The 20,378-nt window shown below is 40.0% G+C and overlaps 1 protein-coding gene across 1 annotated transcript in view; it reads left to right on the top strand.

Annotated features, from left to right (window-relative positions):
• The window catches only part of PGM5 (phosphoglucomutase 5), a 108,906-nt gene that overhangs the window by 15,831 nt on the left and 72,697 nt on the right, over positions 1–20,378 (top strand). The window contains exons 3-6 of the mRNA XM_074953286.1: positions 4,858–5,004; positions 8,657–8,782; positions 10,491–10,681; positions 11,502–11,656. Coding sequence (XP_074809387.1) covers positions 4,858–5,004; positions 8,657–8,782; positions 10,491–10,681; positions 11,502–11,656 — 619 coding nt within the window. The remainder of the gene's footprint in view (positions 1–4,857; positions 5,005–8,656; positions 8,783–10,490; positions 10,682–11,501; positions 11,657–20,378) is intronic.

Genomic DNA, 20,378 nt, shown 5'->3' with positions numbered 1-20,378 from the left:
ATCTCAGAAAGGTAGAAATACCTTGTGTGATGGGGCAAGGCCAGATGGCTATAGAAAAGTAGTGGGAGATAGATCTATTAGCTCCAGGCTAAACAAATCCCTAGTACCAGGATAAGTGAAATGGCAGCTGCTCCAGGTCAGTTAAGACACCTGGGGCCAATTAAGAACTTTCCAGAAGGCAGGGAGAAGGCTAGGTTGATTGGGACACCTGATGCCAATCGGGCTGGTTGAAACTAGTTAAAAGCCTCCTAGTTAGTCAGGTGGGTGTGCATGTCAGGAGCTGTGGGAGGAAGTTGCGCTGTTGGAGAGGCTGAGTAGCACACACCATATCAGCCACAAGGAAGGAGGCCCTGAGGTAAGGGTGAAGTGGAGTTTGAGGAAGTGAAAGCTGCTATGGGGGAAGTAGCCCAGGGAATTGTACATGTTTCAAAAAGGTCAGCTACCATAGCTGATATTATTAGGGTCCCTGGGCTGGAGCCCGGAGTAGAGGGTGAGTCCGGGCTCCCCCCCCCCCGCCCCCTTTGTCCCCTGATTAATCACTGAGACTGGGAGACAACAGAGACTGTGCAAGGAAAGATAACTTCTCCTCACCTCCCTCGCTGGCTTATGATGAAAATGGCTCAGTAGACTGTGACCCTTGTCTCTAGAGGGAGAAGGGTTACGTGGAGGGTCACAGTGAGTCTCTGAGGCTAGCGAAATCCACCAGGAAACGCGGGACCCACGGAGGCAAGGACAGAGCTTTGTCACACTTGATAAGGATAGCCAGATTGTTATAACTATTTGTTTTCCTGTTATATGGATTTTTCAGTGTTAGTAGAATGCTAAATAGTTTTCAATATTAGGAGAGGTTTTGTTTATATATATTTTTATATGGAAAAAAAAATCTAATATGTCCTGAACCTACACCTCTCAGTTAGTTCAGCTCCCTCTGAAGTCAATACGTGTTCTATGTACAGAAGGGCTGCTGGATTTGTCATCCTGTTTTTTAGACTGTACTTAATCTGTCAGTGGATGTATGATAGGCCTACCAAATTCATGGCTATGAAAAACGCGTCACGGACCATGAAATCTGGTATTCCCCGTGAAATCTGTATAATATATGGTAAAAGCACACAAAAGACCAGATTTCACAGGGGAGACCAGTGTTTCTCAAACTGGGGGTCCCGACCCAAAAGGGAGTTGCAAGGTGTCTCAAGGTTATTTTAGGGGGGTTGCAATATTGCTACCATTACTGCTGTGCTGCCTTCGGAGCTGGCAGCTTGAGAGCAGCAGCTGTTGGTCTGGCGCCCCACTCTGAAGGCAGTGCCCTGCCAGCAGCAGAGCAGAAGTAAGGGTGGCAATACCATACCATGCCACCCTTACTTCTGCGCTGCTGCCTTCAGAGCTGGGCAGCCGGAAAGTAGCAGCTGTTGACTGAGGGCCCAGATCTGCAGGCAGCGGCGCAGAAGTAAGGGTGGCAATACTATACCATGCTATCCTTACCTCTGTGCTGCCTCTGGTAGTGGTTCTGCTTTCAGAGCTGGGCTCCTGGCCAGCAGCCGTCACTCTCCAGTTGCCCAGCTCTGAAGGCAGCGCTGCCGCCAGCAGCAGCGCAGAAGTAAGGGTAGCAGTATCGCAGCCTTCCTGCAATAATCTTGTGACCCTGCCCCACAACTCCTTTTTGGGTCAGGACCCCTACAATTACAACACCATGAAATGTCAGATTTAAAAAGCTTAAATCATGAAATTTATGATTTTTAAATCCTATGACCGTGAAATTGACCAAAATGGACCATGAATTTGGTAGGGCCCTAGTGATAGGGTGTACCAAGTCTACTCTGCCCCCTGCTGGAGGATTTGTCACCCTGGCACCCCTCCTGCTTAGAAAAGCCATTCTGTCTCGGGTACCAACAAGACTGGGTCCTAGAAGGGCTGGGAGGAGGACACAGCCAATCAGGAACCACCAGTTCAAATTAAGAAGGCTTGCCTGCATTATCAAAGGGGAAGTGGTGGGTGAAGCTGTGGTAGGAGAGGAAAATCTCAGTCCTAACACAAAGCCCCAGGCCTGGGTCTGGGCCAGGGCCTAACCATCAGACTGCATCTTCACTTAAGTGGTGCAACTAGAGACTGGTATTTTGTTTTGAAGTTTAAAGGGCCAGGTGGCCAATTCTTTGAGTTTAACTTTAATTTCTTATTAGAAGACTACTAAAAACTTGCAGCCTGAGACACCTTGCTCCAGTCGAGCAATCACTCACTTTATGGAACTTAACATTATGGAGTACTATTCTACTCACATTTCCATCATACATATCTTGGCATTTGTTTTAAGGTTGGGAGTTTCAAAAGCACCTAAGGGACTGTGCCCTTGTCTTCCTGTATGGGAACAAACTATATTGGTATAAGTACATTTAAACTAGTATAACTTCACCCACACAAAGGGTTGTACTGCTTTAAATATGCTGGTACAGTTAAAGTGATATAATTTGTGTGTAGACAAGAGATGAGACTTTAGCTAGTACTGTCAGTCTAGTCCCTCATTTTCTTAAGCATGGACAGTCACCTGTAAAGATCATATTATTACTTTGTTTTATGCTTCCATAATGCATCATAACAATGATTAATAATACTTTGCACTTTATAGTGCTTTTTCATCTGAAAATCTCCTATCCTTTACAAAAGTGAATGTTGTTATTAGAACTGGGCAAAATTTTCAACTGAAATTTGTTGGCAAAAAATGCAGATTCGGCGACACTGAAATGATTCATGAATTTCTGTTTGTGTCGAAAAAAAGAGGGAAATTCTGAAAAAGTCAATATTTTGTTTCAACATTTGCAAACATTAGCATTTTGACTTTTCAATTTGAAACAACTTCTTGTTTAGAAATGTCCTTCAGTTTTATTATAGAACCCTCACAACTTTTAAAAATGCTCAAGATCAAAATGAAATGTTTGTGTCAGTTAGAATGAAACATTTAATTTGACCTGAAACAAATTTATTATTTATTTATTTTTGAACTGCCAGCAAGCTAAAATATCAGTTTGTTTACCCAGCTTTATTTATTATCTTCATGTTCAAGGTGGGGAAACTTAGGGCTTTTCTACGCACATCAGTTGCATCACACTAAAAGTGTGATGTAAAACCAGTTCAACTTTGTGCATAGCCCATGTCTGAATCCCAGAGAGGTTAAGTGGCTTGCCTAACATCAGACATCAAGTCAGTGGGAGCGTCAGGACTAAAGCACAAAAGTCCCATGCCTTAACCACTGGACACACTGTCTCAGCAAACTTAAATCCTCTCCCCCGAGAATCTGCTTGACAGATGTGTAACAGTTGGAGTTTTTTTCTTTTGCCTGCTTTGGTATTTTAAGCAAAATCCATATAGTTTATTAAGCTTTAAAAATAAAACTCTCCTCAAGAACAGATGAGACAGGCCAATTATTCTCATTAGTCAACAAGGGCATAATAAAAAGTAATAGGCTTAAGTTGCAGCTGGGAAAATATAGGTTAAGTATTAAGAAAAACTTTCTAACTATGAGAACAGTTAGGCAGTAGAGCAAGCTGCCAGGGGAGGCTGTGGTATCACTTTAGCTGGAAATATTATCACTAGACACCCATCTATCAAGAGTGATTTAGGACTAATGAAATCTGTCCTGACTCTCCGGAGGGGTTGGAATGAAATGAGCAGAGGTCTCTTCCTAGCTAAATTATTGTATTATAACAAGAAGTTAAGCAATCATTGTCTGTACTGCTACCACAATCCCTTGTAGAATATTGTGCATTACACTTACCTTATGTGGCATGATTGATACCCTAATTTGTATGGCAAAGCTGCACTGAATTCAACAACATTACTGGGAATGGTGTGCAATTAGAAGTAAAAGAGGTGTATGAAGGTGCTGAAGCAATGTCTTTAAGGGAGCAGAAAGAGTCATTTTTCAGAGCAGAACTATGCTTTAATATTATAGATTCATAGATTTTAAGACCATAAGTGACCATTGTGATAATAAAAACTGACCTGTATAAAAAAACAACAGAACCTAACCTAGCAATTTCTGCATTAAACCCATGACTTCTGTTTGAGCTATAGTATATCTCTTTAAAATATACCTAGTTTTTAAAACTAGCAAATCAGTTAATATACAATTGCGATGTGAATTATATTCTTTGATTAACATGTTTACTCCAGATCAATTTGTATGTTAACAAATTAAGGAATTTTGAATTTCTAACACAAATGTGTGTTGTTGAACAGTCAGAGATGTTCTGCAGGTAAATGTTACTATAAAACTGGTGAACCAAATGCATTTTTTTAAATTTAGGCCAAAGGGCAATAAAGTTATTTAAAACTCTCAGATATTTGAGCTTCATACATGTGTCAAAATTGAACTGGGTTGGACAGAAGAAGTACATTGCACTCTGCTATCCTGGACCTGAATTTACTTTTGACTTTTTAAGCACATCTTTGCAGCATTTGCAAAAATGGATAAGCAACTCATGAAATACCAGTTTTATTTCAACACGCACATTGAGATTTACTGAAGAGTATCCATGAGTGGCAGATTTCTTTAGCAATACATCCAAATGATCGTGGCTTCCTCCCCTCCTCCCCCCCCGAAAATGATTTATTTGTATGATGTTTTTTATTAGTAAAAAAAAAAATCAGAAAAATATGTTCTATTTCTTACAGAAATGTATTAACTCTGTGTTTTGCTTTAAGTGGAAAAAAAAATCTGTATTTTACTCCAGCCATTTTTTCTGGGCTTATTTATTTTGAGCGCATCAGAGCGGTTTGCAGTCGATTACAATAGAGAACAGATTCTTTTTGTATTTGGAAAGTGAGCCATTGTCAGAAAAAAGCTTCTTAATGTTTGTCTTCCAGGACCTGCCCCAGATACCGTTTCAGACAAAATCTATCAGATCAGCAAAACCCTTGAAGAATATGCCATTTGCCCCGATCTCAGAGTTGACTTATCTCGGCTGGGAAGACAAGAATTTGATCTGGAGAACAAATTCAAACCTTTCCGAGGTACCAGTCTGTCTTTTTATCCAAACTGTATGCTAAATCCATAGATTCTGTTTATAAAAAGAGTGCCACAGAATGACAATAATGTAAGTATTTAAACAGTGCTTAGATTGTTCTTCACAGTGCCTTAAAAACATTAATCCTCACAACACCCTGCAGAATAGGTATGTAAATCTCATCTCTATTTTTACAGATGGGGAAACTGAGGCAAAGAGTCCTGTGGCACCTTATAGACTAACAGAAGTATTGGAGCATGAGCTTTGTTGGGTGAATACCCACTTCACCGGCGAAGTGGGTATTCACCCACGAAAGCTCATGCTCCAATACGTCTGTTAGTCTATAAGGTGCCACAGGACTCTTTGCCACTTTTACAGATCCAGACTAACATGGCTACCCCTCTGAAGCTTGAGGCTAAGAGTTGGTGTATTAAAGCCCCAGTCCAGCAAAACACTGAAGCACATGCTTAACTTTAAGTGTGAGTATCCATTCTATTACAGTCAAACACATGCGTAAAGCAATTTGCTAGATAGGCCCCAATTCAACAATTCTAAGTGCCAGAGGGACACTCTTATAGCCCCAGCTAGAGTGGTGTTTAACTACACTTCCCCCTCTGAAAAGGTTCATGCCTGAGAGCTGTGGCATGCCCTCCACTCTCAGACTCCAAATATGGAGGTGGTTCAGCACCACATGAGATCAGGTCTAAGTGTACTAGTTAATATCTAAGGCATTGATTTGGCACATGCTTAACTTTAAGCATGAGAGTAATCCCAATGGCCAAGTTGGATAGGATGTCCTGTTGTTAAACTGTTCTGTAAGTTATGAAGGAATGAGACATTTGGCTTGTATATGGGATACCTGTACAGTTCGGCCTGATGTGTTAAATAAGTCCCATTCCCTAGATGGGTCTTGGTGTGTCACATACAGCAGCATTTCCCAGTGGGTCATGGGAATGTTTTAGGTGGGCTGCAGGCCTAGTGCACTGGGAAGGCCCCCTGTGTGGGTGTGTTTCAGGGCAAGCCTGCTGGCACCCACACTGCAACAGCAGGTCTTGTCCCCTGGGGCTGGGGCTGGGGCTGGGGCTAGAGCTGGGGCTGCAGTCTGGACATTGCTGCTTGGCGCACAGGGTCGCAGTGCCAGTGGTGCCAATTCAGATATTTCTTGGGGGAAAGGGGAGCAAATTTTCAGATTGGAATTTAAATATACAATAAAAAACAACTTGATGGACAATTTTTGAGTACTTCTACATAGTACTTCAAACCAGTTAGCTTCCCATTTAAAAACCACAGAGCATTAGAAACTACAGAGGAGCGCCACAAGCCCCTGTGCTCACCCCTTTCTGGGACCCCCCTTTCTATACCCTTCCCAGAGCCTCATCTCCCTTACCCCCCTCCCAGCTGGCTTCAGGCTTCCTTGAGGGAAGGAATTTTAGGGTCTTCCTCTCTCTGCCCCACAGCCAGGCCTGCTCCCCTGTGACCCAGGGACCGCTTGGTACTAATGGGCAGAGGGCACAGTGGTGCATAAGTGTTACTGGGGTCTGGGTATCTACATACTAATTCAACAAAGAGTGTCAGAAAGTCTCTACTGAAAGCCTGTGTCACATTGATCATCATAATCATTAGAAAATATGTATGTAGGGATAATATGTAAGGAGTTATGGATATATACTGAAAGTTATGTTCTTAAGGTCTGTGACTTGGGGCTGGTCACCAAAAGGTGATTAGTCAAGTTTTCTTTCAGGAAAGAGATGTCTGTCTGTCTGGCAATTAGTAAACTGCGTACTATATGGTTCACAGTGGATGCCCATATGCAGTTTGAGCTAAATGCTAATGAAGGGATTGTGAAATCTTCCAGAGAGGGAGTTTACAGAAAGAAATAAACCAGCAGGAGGGATTTATAGTGAAAAATATGGATTTTTGGACTATAACTGTAGGTACCACGGCTCACTCTGCATCCTTCACTGAGGGGACAGGCAGGGCTTGTTTTATGAATGGAGGATCACAGCTGGTCTAGCTGTTTGCTGCTGGGAGAGAGACTTTGAGTGAGCTACCCTTTATGAGATAGGGAAATGTCTTGCTAGTTAAGTTTAGCTCTCAAAAGCATGTGTGATTTTATTTTATATGTAACCATTTGTTTCCATTAATTCTACTTTCTTTGTCTTAAATCTCTGTTCTTTGTTAAATAAACTTCTTGTTTTTACTATAAACATATCTGAGTGCTGTGTGATCAATGGAGGCATAATCTAAGGTGTAACTGGTGCATAATCTAAGGTGTAACTGGTAAGAGAGGGTGTATTGTTCCCTTTGGAGCTGATCTGGGAATGCTGTGAGTGGTCCAGTGGATCATGGGTGGGCACTCCAGGGGGATGCTTGGAGGACCCAGGGATTGGTGTGTGCCTATTGCTAACCTGTACAGAGGCCAAGGCAGTGCTTGTGTTACCAGAGGCTAGTGCTGATGTGAATAGACCCACAACAGGCACAGACAAGGCTTCCTCACCCTAAGGGGAGGTGCTAGGGAGGTGCCTCACAACCCTGGGTACCCCCGGGGAAGCATCAGAGTGGCATAGTTGGCAGGATCTACACTCTGTTTGCTAGTTAGCTAAGGATCATGCTCCAGGCACTTTATATACCAAATAATACAGATACTGAGAGATTCACTCTTGCGGAGGTTGCAAACAAATAAAGAAAAAGGTTATGGTTTCTTATTTTCAATTTGTTTATTTTGGGCAAAGGAAACAGCACAAAAGAAGGACAACCCCCCTTCTGCCTCACAGCCAGCTCTGCTCTCCACCCTTCCTCCTCATCTCCGGGAGGGAGTTGCTATTGTAACAGGCAGTAGTGCATGGACATGGCATCTTTTCCCCAGTGGTGGCAGCACAGGCTCCGTCTTCCCCCCAGCCCCATGCTGCAGCTCCCTACCTTCCCCACCCCTCCATCACTTGTCACTGCAGAGTGAATGGAGGGCAGGCTTGATTTCAAATGCGCCCCTCCTCTGCACTGGGCTGGGATTAGGTTTGTGGTGCCAGGGCAGAGGGTGCTGCCTTCGGGTGGTTGGTGCCCCCTTGGCAGAGTGAGGAGAAGGCAGCAGCGGAGGAGAAAGAGCAGGATGCTGGCTTATAATTCCTCCCTCCCACCCCCCGAGTTTGGACCTTGGGAAGTCAGATAAAAAGACAAATTTCAGTTGGTGGGTTGCCTTTTTCTTGGTGTCGTTCTTCTCTAGGATGATCAATACCTTCACAGCTTTAAGACCAGTCCTGTTTAGTTTGATCCATTTTTATCTGTTGATGCCAACGGAAAAAGTTGGCAAAATATATTTTGAATGTAAAACAAAGTTTTTATTTCTAAGTATTGTATTTTATTGAAATACATTCACAGTAATACAGACCCTTAATACATTCTGGTCCTGCACTTCTTAAGCAGGCAAAGCTCCATTGATTTACACGGGACTTGAGGCCTGATCCAAACCCCATTGAAATCAATGGGAGTCTTTCAATTGACTTAAGTAGAATTTGGATCAAGCTTTTGATTCCGAGGTGTTGCATGATCTGGTCTTGTTTAGTGTGTAAATGGATTGTTTAGGTGTCTTTGGAGAGAGGTTAGTGCTCAGTTTGTCCATCTGTCTATGTGATCAACTCTAGTAATTTCTTTTATTTCCCCAGTTGAAATAGTGGATTCAGTGGATATCTACCTCAATCTGCTTCGAACTATCTTTGACTTTAACATGATCAGAAGCTTGCTGACTGGACCCAATCAGCTTAAGATAAGAATTGATGCCATGAATGGAGGTAGGACCGTGAGTCTCTGTGGCAAGAAAAGTTAAAACATACCCAATACTGTAAACTATTTCAGGGTATTTTATTATGATGTAGTGCTAGTATCCGCAAAAAGAAAAGGAGGACTTGTGGCACCTTAGAGACTAACAAATTTATTTGAGCATAAGCTTTTGTGAGCTACAGCTCACTTCATCGGATGCATGCACTGCTGTAGCTCACGAAAGCTTATGCTCAAATAAATTTTTTAGTCTCTAAGGTGCCACAAGTCCTCCTTTTCTTTTTGAGGATTTGGTTGATCACTGTAGCAAAAACAGCTTGTGGAATAAAAGTATCACAGTGCATATTAAAAAAGAGAGAACTTATTAAAGGAATGTGCTCTCTTGATAGTAATTGTTCATTACAGTCTATATATAGCATATTTGTTCAGAAATTATAATGTGGTTTATAAATCATTGCATATTGTGTTTAAAATTACAAGATATGGACCTTTTATGTAATTGAAGGCTATGAATAAGAAAGATATACTCTGTGTGTGTGTGTGTGTGTGTGTGTGTGTGGAGAGAGACTTTTTCATCTTTAGGTGACTAACTCAAATCTGTTGCAGGATTTTAGTGAATTCATCGCCGTCTGAATTTTTATGGGTTCTTTATGCACAGTTATAATAAATATTATGAACATACCATTACAATTTACATTAATTTGTACTCATTGGTCATCTCAACAGAGGCAGAAGGCTGGATATGGCGACTGAACGACCTTCTTCAGGTCAAGGTGCAGGAAAGTTTACACTGATGTTGTTCAGTAGATATCGAAAACCTTGAGATTTATTTATGATTCCTTTAATGAGCATTAAGCTTAAAAGATTGTTCTCTCTTTATTTAGAAGAGAATGGTGGAGAGGAGCAGTTTGACAGGTGGCTGTGCATCACGATCACTAGCTAAGAAATGCAGTTTGTATTTTTAACAGCTCCATTTTCATTTAAGATTTTTTTCTGGGATTTGATGGTAGGGGATTTGGCATTAATATTTAATAATACTCAAGAGATTTTTTGAATACAAATTCCGTGGCTGAGGAATGGAGTTAGTAAAATTTTAGTTACTGGTTTAGATGGTCAAACTGTGCATAATGAAAGTGCATCAACACTAGGAAAAGGTGGCTTTTTATCACATTAGCTAGAATGTGATGACTAACGTGGTAAAATAATGCGGACAAGGCAATTATAATTTTAATGTGTGTTATCAGCTCAAGGTAAACACTCCCAATGTGTTTGTTCCCTTAATATTTACCTTGCGTTGATAACATATGTTAAAACTACAACTGCTTTGTCCAGGATTTTACCATGAGTTTATTACTATGCATTAGCTAACACTATTTTTTCCTAGTGAAGACAAGGCCGAAGTATGTATGATAACTGTGTGTGGTTGACCAACACAGGGGATAAGAGCCTACTACTGTTACCAGCTAACAGAGTTACTCAGTAGCAAAAGCATGGATGTCTACTATCTGAGCTAACAGAGTTCCCACTGATAACCCTGGAGGGAGGAGGGGGAATTACACAGTGTTCAGTGCAATATTTGTTTTTCTGTCAGTTGGTATGACAGAGATGTGTGTGCAATGCGAATGCACTAGTTAAGTCTTCTATTAAATTTCCATGTTGTTGTGAATATTGGAATTTGAAGTGTGTATGCTCTTGAAAATCGATTGCAAATTCCTTTTGTAGTTATGGGACCCTATGTAAGGAAAGTCCTGTGTGATGAATTAGGAGCTCCTGCAAATTCTGCAATAAACTGTATTCCTCTGGAGGATTTTGGTGGGCAACTTCCTGACCCAAACTTAACATACGCAACTACCCTGCTGGAGGCTATGAAAGGAGGAGAATATGGATTTGGAGCTGCTTTTGATGCTGATGGAGTAAGTATTACAGCCAATCTGGGTTTTGGGTCAAGGATGTCATCTTTGCTAGTGCATCTGTTAGACATTGAAGCATAATAGGCCCAATTTTGAGGATGCAGTTATTTGCATGCACAGATGATAGCAGTTGTTCCCACAAATCATGTCCAAATGATATCATTTGTGCCCTCAGTTGATTGCCCCTGCAAATTTGTAGGCCAGGCTGAGGGGACTCTAAATATTTGGCCCAATTTGTCTTAGTGTTTGCATAACTTCACAGATAGTTTCCCTCATTTACATATGCTGAATTTTTTCTATCTTAGTAACTGGCAACTGAATGAAGTTAATTTTGGCTGAGATTCTAAAATTCCTTTTGTGCTTCAGCTAAGTGAATTTTCTGCACTTAAGACAGGCACTGAATCACAAGTTCTGTGTTTTGTTTTTGTTTTTTAAATCTTGTGTTCTTGCTACCAGCAATATAAACAGCAAAGTATTATAGCAATAACTTGGTGTCCTCTCAAGACAGGTGTATATGTGGTGAGAGAGAGGTGGGGAGGAAAAGGACAAAGAGGCTATTGAGGTACAAAAGCTATATACTGTTGTCAATATTCAGTTGATACAAATTAACTGCCTGTCTCTGGCTAGTACATATCATCAGCAAAAAGATTATCTTACACTAGGGTAGCCACAAGCCCACCAAAATGCCATGTAGGAGATTGGAACCAGAGAGCATCTTGGAATTTTCATTCATTGGGCTGGAAGGAGATGAGATGATAAGCTTGCAGTGATGAGCTACTCCACCTGATTTCTCTCTGACACTTTCTCTTTCTTGTCTCTTCAGGACCGCTATATGATCCTAGGTCAAAATGGTTTCTTTGTGAACCCTTCTGATTCACTGGCAATTATTGCTGCCAATCTTTCTTGCATTCCATATTTCCGTCAGATGGGTGTTCGAGGGTTCGGTAGAAGCATGCCTACCAGCACAGCACTGGACAGGTAAGGGAGCAAGTTTTGTTTTTATCCCCATGGTCTTGACATTAGTTGTGACTTCTTAAATATTTGATATTGTTGCCCCTTTTCAAGGCAAGCAGCTAGTCAAATTTTGGAGCCCTGGGGTTTTCCAGTTGGAAGTAGAAATTGATGGAGTCTGGTATTCTCTTTGATGCCGTCTTGTTCATTTACAAGAAATGTACAAAATTCTGCTTCTCTGAACGTGGGAGGAACTAATAACAAAAGGAGCAGTATTTTAATTTATAGCCCCAAGTCTCTTTAGTCAACACACCTTGTCCAAAAGCACTCTCTCCAGCTTTTCCCAGGGTCACTTTGTGCTCCTAGGTTACTGCTTGTCTTTTGTGCTTTTTAGCCTCTGCCTCTCTGTCTGTTCTTGTCTGCTCTCAGTTTTCGTGTGTTCTCTCTCCCCCACCTACCCACACACCTGCTCTCAATACTAAGTGGAACCCGATGCCCACAAGGTGCTACTTTCTGGGCAAACTCTATTAGACCTTGTTTTAGGTGTGCCCACTTAACTGTCTCTTATAACTATCTTAAATGAAGGGCATCAGTTTGAATGAGGATTTAACACAACCCATAACAAATTTCACCAAGCTCATGTGGCAGCATATATTATCCTAGGACTGATAAATAAGTGGCTGTCTATACCAAATGGTGTCTAGTCGGGAAACAGTTGTTTTAAAAATGAAATATTGATAGCATGAAAAGATTAATGGCAATCCAAAAACCCAGGATAGTAATACAGTGTGGTCCCTACTCATGGGACTTCTGAAACTGACAACGGCTTTTAAAGTTGACAGTTCACATGCCCTTGGTGGTTGATGGATTTTTCAGAGAAGTTTTCCCTACTGTACGTAAATGTTGAGGCTTTAAGGAAATTACGCAGTATTTTCAGGTTTCCCCCTCTCCGGCCCCAAACACACACTCTATGCAGGTCTCTGAAAATTCCCCTTGGTAAAATGGAATCTATCTTTTTCATGAGATACCATGGTTTCAGTAAAAGGAAATAGAGAAGAGTCATGTTGGACCTACAGTTCAGGATATCTAGGACATTTTAAACACATTCCCCCCCTCCCCCCCGCACGCATGTAGTAGCTAAATGTATTAGAGGCTATGAACGTACTGAAGTCCACCTCAGCAACACTCTCAGCAGTTGACGTAGATTCTTGACCATGTTTACTTGATCTGTTGGTTTCCAGATGGTCTCAAGTGAGTTACTGCTTAATTTGTTTCAACATTACCAGTGTTATTTTTATGGGGCTAAGGCTTATTTTAAAAAATAGAACAGAGTGGTTGATAATGATGGAAGTTAGTTAAAGATGTACATATTTTCCCAGCCATTCCTACAAATGTTTATTAACATTAGGTCTAGTTACTGCATACATGGTGCATGTGATTTTTGTTTCTTGTTTGTTTGCTTTTGCTCTAGGGTTGTTTTTGTTTTCCTTGAAGATTGAAAGACTACAAGTGCTAGAAGCTGGAGTCCTCTAGTTCTCCACTTTCCATGGTGGCTTAAGACAGTCTAAATTGCTTGATTGCTCTTACTGACTTGCTAGAGCTCTGAGATCCAGTGGTTCAAGTGTGTTGTCCTGATTAATATGTGTGATTTTTTTTTTCTAAAGGGCTACTTTACTGAGTGCACATGTTGAAACCGTTTCTTTAGGACGCCAAGCTAGACTTTAAAGTTGAACTGAGGCTTAATAATAAATGGTCATTACTTTATCTACTGCAAATCACTTTTCCAGGTGTGTGCTAAGTACGTGCATTGGAACACTGCAAGCAATATCACAAATGCCTTTTCCAAAGAAGAGTTCCCTGAATGAATGGCCCAGCCATCACTGATTCCAAGTTTTACAGTGAAACTTGCCTTAAATGACCACCCAAGTTACAGCAAAAATTGGTTGTATAGAAGAGGCAATCTTTACAATGTTTTAGAAAACTTGTATCTGAAATCTTTGTGCATACTCTGAAGTGGTTTTTAAGACCGGGGTTACTTAAGGAAGTGGTATTTTATGTAGATTTCACTGTGAGCCAGATTCTAATTTCATTTACAGCCATGTACGTTAGGAACAATTCTGTTGAAGTCAATGGAATTATACCAATGTAAAATGGGTGGAAGAAAGTAGAGAATCAAGCCCTGTATGTTTACAGCATGTTTAATTCCATTGTTGTGGGTTAAATGGCTAACTTGAAAGAAAAACTAAAGAAACTCACCTATTGTGTAGCCTGTGCATGATCATAGAACTGGGAAGGGTGTTGCCTTTTTGAAGGCAAAGTGCATTCCCTGTACAGTCACAAAAGAGAACCTAAAAATCCAATTTGTGCAGTTCTACATGGGAGTAGGGAAAAATATGGCATTTAATATTAATCTTTATTATCTTAGTATGTAAATAGAGAAGAAATTGCCATTCTTAATAAATTAATATTTAAAAGATGTAACTTTTTGTCTATTGTGGGAGATAGACTGTACAGAATGAACAAATATATCTTTTTTGTTGGTCCTTTTTATGCCTTTCTGGTGGGCTGGCCTGCCATACTCAGGGGACAACTCTGATAGAACCATGTTTCGTATTCACTCATAAAACTGTTTGTGAGCTCATGCACGGGAAAGGAAACCAGGGGTAATTAAAGTGTATACCATGAACATTAGTGCTGGCAGAAGATGAGGAAATGATCTCATGCCTGTCCTTAGAAGATGACTACTGTGTCATATGCTGTTAGTTACTATAAGAAATATGAATTGTTAAGGCTTAAGAGTAAAAGCTCCAAGATGGCCTTGTAGGTGTTGGTTAAAATAGGCTTCCACGTCTCTCCTGACACCTCCTTGATCCAGCAAGATCAGAATTCAGTGTCCACAAAGCGAATCTTGCATTTGTAATTAACATACACTTTTCATCTATATTGTTTGAGAGCAGAGGTTCACCACAGAGAATCCTCTGTGCTAAAAATGTGATAGCATAATACATTTTCTGTGAATATTCATTCAGGTTTTTTCAAGTAAACTTTGTTTGTGCCCCTTTTTATGGTCACTTTTACATAATGAAACAAACTTAGTGTGAATACTCATGGAAAGCAAATTTTAAACTGGAACCATCTGGAAACTAATATTATTTGCTGAAATCATGAATAATTTTTGGATAGTGATTTTAACAGAAGAAATAACAAACTTTGTTGAAGAAATTGTTATAAATTATTCACCCTGCACTAGTTGTAATTAGGGTTGCCAAGTGATTAAACAATAATAGAATACCATTTATTTAAATATTTTTGGATGTTTTCCTACATTTTCAAATATATTTATTTCAGTTACAACACAGAATACAAAGTGCACAGTGCTCACTTTATATTTATTTTTTATTACAAGTGTTTGCACTATAAAAAATCAAAAGAAGTAGCATTTTTCAATTCACCTACAAGTACTGTAGTGCAATCTCTCTACCATGAAAGCTGAACTTACAAATTTAGAATTATGTACAAAAAAACTGCATTCAGAAATAAAAGAATGTAAAATTTTAGAGCCTTCAGGTCCACTCAGTCCTACTTCTTGTTCAGCCGATTGCTCAGACAAACAAGTTTGTTTACATTTGCAGGCGATAATGCTGCCTGCTTCTTGTTTACTATGTCACCTGAAAGTGAGAACAGGCATTCTCATGGCCACTAAGTGGTAAACCATTGTAAATTCATGTGACTCCATTAACATTGTGGATTTATTTCAGATTTAATTTGGTGTAAATGAGTTTTGAATCTGATCCTTTAATATGTATGTAATACCTCCATGTTTTTGCAGTTTGTCATTAGTATGATTGACTGGGGACATAAAAGACATAACTGAGAGGAAAGGATGTTCCAGGATAACTCAGAGCCATATGCTTTCTGAGTATGGGCAACTGCCAGTGCCTGAAAAGGTCCAGAGGTTAACAAGTTTGTTGTCAGAGGGAGAATTACAATAGGACATTATTAGCAACAGAGAGGAAGACTTTAAAAAACAAGAAATCAAAGAATTTCTACTCTCCTTTTGTCAATCAATAGTCTTTATTTTTTTGTGTTATGTACTTCAAAGCTTTAGCATTGGAAGCTCAGAAATAATTTTGAAATAAAGCATGCTCAGAAATGGGTAGGAAAATGGACACATTTGTAACACACTAACAGTGGTTGCTAGTCTTTCTTGAATGCATCTGTTGCACCCATTAAGAGAGCAGAAACAGCACTTTGGAGAGGAGAAGGAACATTGTAGGCTAACAAACAGATCTACCTGTTCTTGAACAAGTTAGTAACATTAAGTTCAGACATATGCAGCTGGGATTTAATAATAGAGACTCATGATTCCACGATAAATGAAATTATGTGACAAAAATATTTTCACACTATAGTTACAGTGGTTGGAAAACACTAGCCTTTAAAAAAGGGTTTTGCTATTCTTCAGGAAGGCTCTAATAAGTGTACAACCTTCTGACTTAAATCTTTGTAAAATATTGTGGTCTAAATCTTTTGGATTTAGGCTGGAATAAATCTCTTTGCAACCTTATTTGGCACTGCACCTGACATTTCACTCAGCTAATTCCAAGAGGAAATTGAAAAAAATCTTAACCTGTAACTCAGAGACAACAAAAAGCATATATTTCTGGATAACATCCTTTTAACTGGTGATTCTGTTGTAAACTCAAGCTTCCAGTCACGTTAAACACATGGCTCATGGCAATGAAGAGCAAGAGTGCAGCCTGGAAGTCCAAATCAGATTTTGGCTTTGGAAAGCTTTTTTATGAAATGCTTACCACTTATAATCATAACACTCTGGGGGATTTTAATTGTTTTTCCCCCCCTCAATTCACTCTTAAGTTAGAAGCATCATCTTGCTTTGGGAGAAGATGGTTGAGGTTTGGCAAAGGGCTGCTAGACATACTACTAGCCATTTCATATTTAACTTGGCTTGTCAGGTTATTAGTGCAATATTTCATTATTTTGCCTGGAAGTGCCTGGAAGGACCACTATAGTTAAGGGTGCCTCAGTGTTTCCTTTATTCAGGCATTTAGAAATGTTCTGAGAAAAATTTCTCTGGGTTGAAACTTGATGGAATAGAGAGCCAGGGTTGAGCACACTTTTTAATATTTTAAAAATATTCTGTTACATGAAAATTGTTATTAGAGTGATAACCCAACATTGCCATCTCCTATCCCTATAATCAAAATGATGAATAAAACCAGAGCATAACACATGTATTCCCTTATTCTGCACTGTGACTGTAATTATATATTAATTATCCTACCATCATAAACAAAAGACAGAACTGCAGCACCTCTTAAAATGATAGTCTCTCTCCACCAGTTTTTACAGGATGAGAAGAGAGAAAGGTCTGGGTCTTGGAAATGTTATGCAGAACTGGATATGCATGTCAAGAGAGAATGTGGAGTCAAAAAGATGATAGCCAGGGTCTGTAGCTGGGTCTGGTCGGAGCAGCAAAAGCAGCAGTGGGGAGAGCGTCAAGGTAAAAAAGAGAAGTTAGGAATAAGGGCCTGATTTTGCATCCACTGAAGTTTGTGGCAAAGCTCTCAGTGACTTCAGTGGAATCAGATCCTAAGAAAGGGACTTTCTAAACTGATCCATGCTACAAAAAAAAAGTGTGGATTTTGTTGAGGGGATGAAAGACAATTTGGGCTAATTCTTTTTTCATCCTAAATGGTTTGCCTATCTATAGTAATAAGTAATATCTCTTCTTCCTGGTATCAACTAGAATGATTAGGTATAAAATAAAAAGAAAAGGAGTACTTGTGGCACCTTAGAGACTAACCAATTTATTTGAGCATAAGCTTTCGTGAGCTACAGCTCACTTCATCGGAATAATGAAGTAACAAAATGCTTGTTACATTGGCTGAGGAAAAGCACCAGGAGGCCTTGTAGAGCTACCCAGTTGCACTGAGGATGTGTGTGTGTGTGAATATATGCTTCAGTTGGCCAACCATCTCTACTGTCCAGTTTATGGGAGGGGCGGAGCCATGGTGCTGTCTCCTCAGAGAGGGAGAGGATCAACTCAGTAGTACCCCTACACGTCTAGAACATGGGGACTGTGATTCTGGACAGCTCTTATGGAGGCAATGCTAACGGGTGATGGTGGGCAGTCCATAGTTCCTCTCTGTAGTCACAGCTGTCCTTATGGTGCAGCCACATGAAGACCAGCCACAGTTTAGCGTAAATAATTACCTTTGAACCATTCCTTTTATTTTATAAAGACCCCTTATGGTATGTGAAACATTCCAAAGGATTTAGAAAGTTAGATGCAGCCATGTCAATGTGTTTTCTTCTGTGTGTGGAGCTGTGTTTAATAGTTTTTCACTGTGTATTATTAAACTTAAACAGAAGGAAGCGGTAATCCAGAGGACTTAATGTTGCTTAGGAATACGGTACTAACAAATGGAACACTGGATTACAAGAGAATTCAGTTAAAATGTTTAAATAGAGGCCCTTGACATATGTTTGGTTGAAGTGATTGTTTGAATACACTAATATGTACTTTGGGGAAAGTGTAGCAGTTGACAGGAAACATCTGCTTTAATGTGATCCAACATCAACAGGATTGTGGCAGTGTCTACCTCCTGAGACTCCATACATCAGGCTTCATTTCTCTGGCAACACTTGCCTTGGTGTGTGTTGTGTATAAAATGAAGGTACACCCTGTTTACCAAACCTTTATCATAACAAAGTGTACTTCAGTGTCTAATTTCTGCACAACTGCAAATCCAAAGCAAATAGAACACTGACATTTAGCTAATGCTCTCTGAAATGCGTGCCTCCAGATAAGTAAAAGTGGTTTCTATATTAAAGAGAAAGTTGGGTAGATTTGAAAGACAGAATAAATAGTCTAGTAGTTACAGCAGAAGAGCAAGGGTCAGGGAATTATGGAGTTAAAAGCACCATTGCAACCCTCTAGCACGTCTGTAAAATGCCATACGTCTGCACACAAGTGTTTGCAGTGATGCACAGAGGTTCACACTACCACTGTGATTGCATTTGCTCTGAGCAAAGCTAAGCGTGCCTCTGCAGCTGTTGTAGTGCCACTGTAGACAGCAAGTGCCAATGTGCCATTGCAATGGTGCAGCTAAGCCTCCTAGCACAATCCCACAATTGTACTAGTACCCACTACTTAGCAATAGCTTTGGCAAAAATCTATCCAAGAGTTCTTAATTATACCTACCATATGGATTTTTGCTGTCTTTTTGTCCTTCTACAACTTATAGTTTCTTCATGATTCCTTTTTTCTGTATTATTTCCTGTATATTTTAAGTATTATCTGGCTTTAATTAAGGAGAAAAGCTACCCAGCATAAAGGACACTGTTGAGACTGACAATCCTAAACTCTAGCACCCTTCCCTGAATGGCATTTGATTTTAAAATGTCCTTTATGTTGAATAATGAGTGGGCCCTTCCCAAATTAAGACTGCAAGTAGGTTAAAATCCCACTTTCCATGTGCATGACATCTCAGTGGAGATGTGAGTGTGATTTGAATATATATGCAAGTCGGGACCTTGTTTCTGAACAGACTACCAAAGAAAGATAAGTCAGTCTCACGCTCTCTCTCTTATCTGCAGTAGAGTTGCGGTACATTTTTTAAGATGTCTGTCTCCAGCTACGTCAATTGTATAGTGGTTTTAAATTAGACTGAGCAGAAGCACTAATGGAAATATTACTGTCAGAAAGTTGGTTAATCAGAAGGACAATTGCACCAAGCCTTCAAAAACATAGTTCAGTACATTCAAGGAATAATGTATAAAAACTGGGGCCCGTAAACCTTGATATCACAAACTTTTATGTTAGCAAATGTACTACTGATGCAAACTAGGTGCTGCTATTCTTTTTTTAAAGGGCACTAGAGCACTGAATTAAAAATATCTGCATAGTGCAAGTCCTATATACGCCTATATACCTTATAAACAAATGTAGAATTTCATTGTACCAGCTGTCATTCACATTAAGGAGATAATTGTTTTGGTTAGACAAAAATAACCTGTCAAAGAGGATTTAAAGAGAGAGAGAATTTCATTTCAACTAATTTCTTCTCTAGCAACGCATGTTGGTTTTGCTTGGTGGTATCTATCTGCCGTTGGATGTTATATATTATGCTGGCAACAGATCCAATTATTGTTTCATCAGTGGATGTTTCTTAAATATGCAGATAGAGTGGTAATGATCTATAAATTCTAAATGTCTCCAAGGGAGCAAATCCAACTCCTCTTTGATGCATGATGTGATATGTGCAGTGTGATATGTGATAATGTGCAGTGATATGTGCAGTGTGTTACATCTAGTTAGATGTTTGCCTGGATAGGCCTGCTGTGTTTTTGGCTGTCTGTCCACAGCCTCATTATCCTAGCTTGTACTGATGAACACATTCCTTCGTGCCATGGTCATGGCAGTGCACATTTCGGATGTATATGGTTTTTTTTCCCCTTCCTTAAGAGATTAGTTGTCAGGCAAATATATTAATGACCATGCCCTTTCAGTCAAGGACACTCCTTAGGTTTCAGCTGCAAACTAATAGCCTGTCAGAACTGAAGAAACATATCTGCAGTGTGAGATTCCACATGGAAACAGGACTTCTCACCCTGCTTTAGAGAAAGATGTTTTGATTTCTTTGTAATGTTGGTTTAAATGTTGATTCAAAGCAGCTGTAATAGGCCAAGAATTCCCTGGGCAACTGTTGACAGTTCCCTTGTA

The sequence above is a fragment of the Natator depressus genome, chromosome 5, assembly GCF_965152275.1.
Source record: "Natator depressus isolate rNatDep1 chromosome 5, rNatDep2.hap1, whole genome shotgun sequence".
Lineage (NCBI taxonomy): Eukaryota > Metazoa > Chordata > Testudines > Cheloniidae > Natator > Natator depressus.
This window is presented reverse-complemented; position numbering and strand designations above follow the sequence as displayed.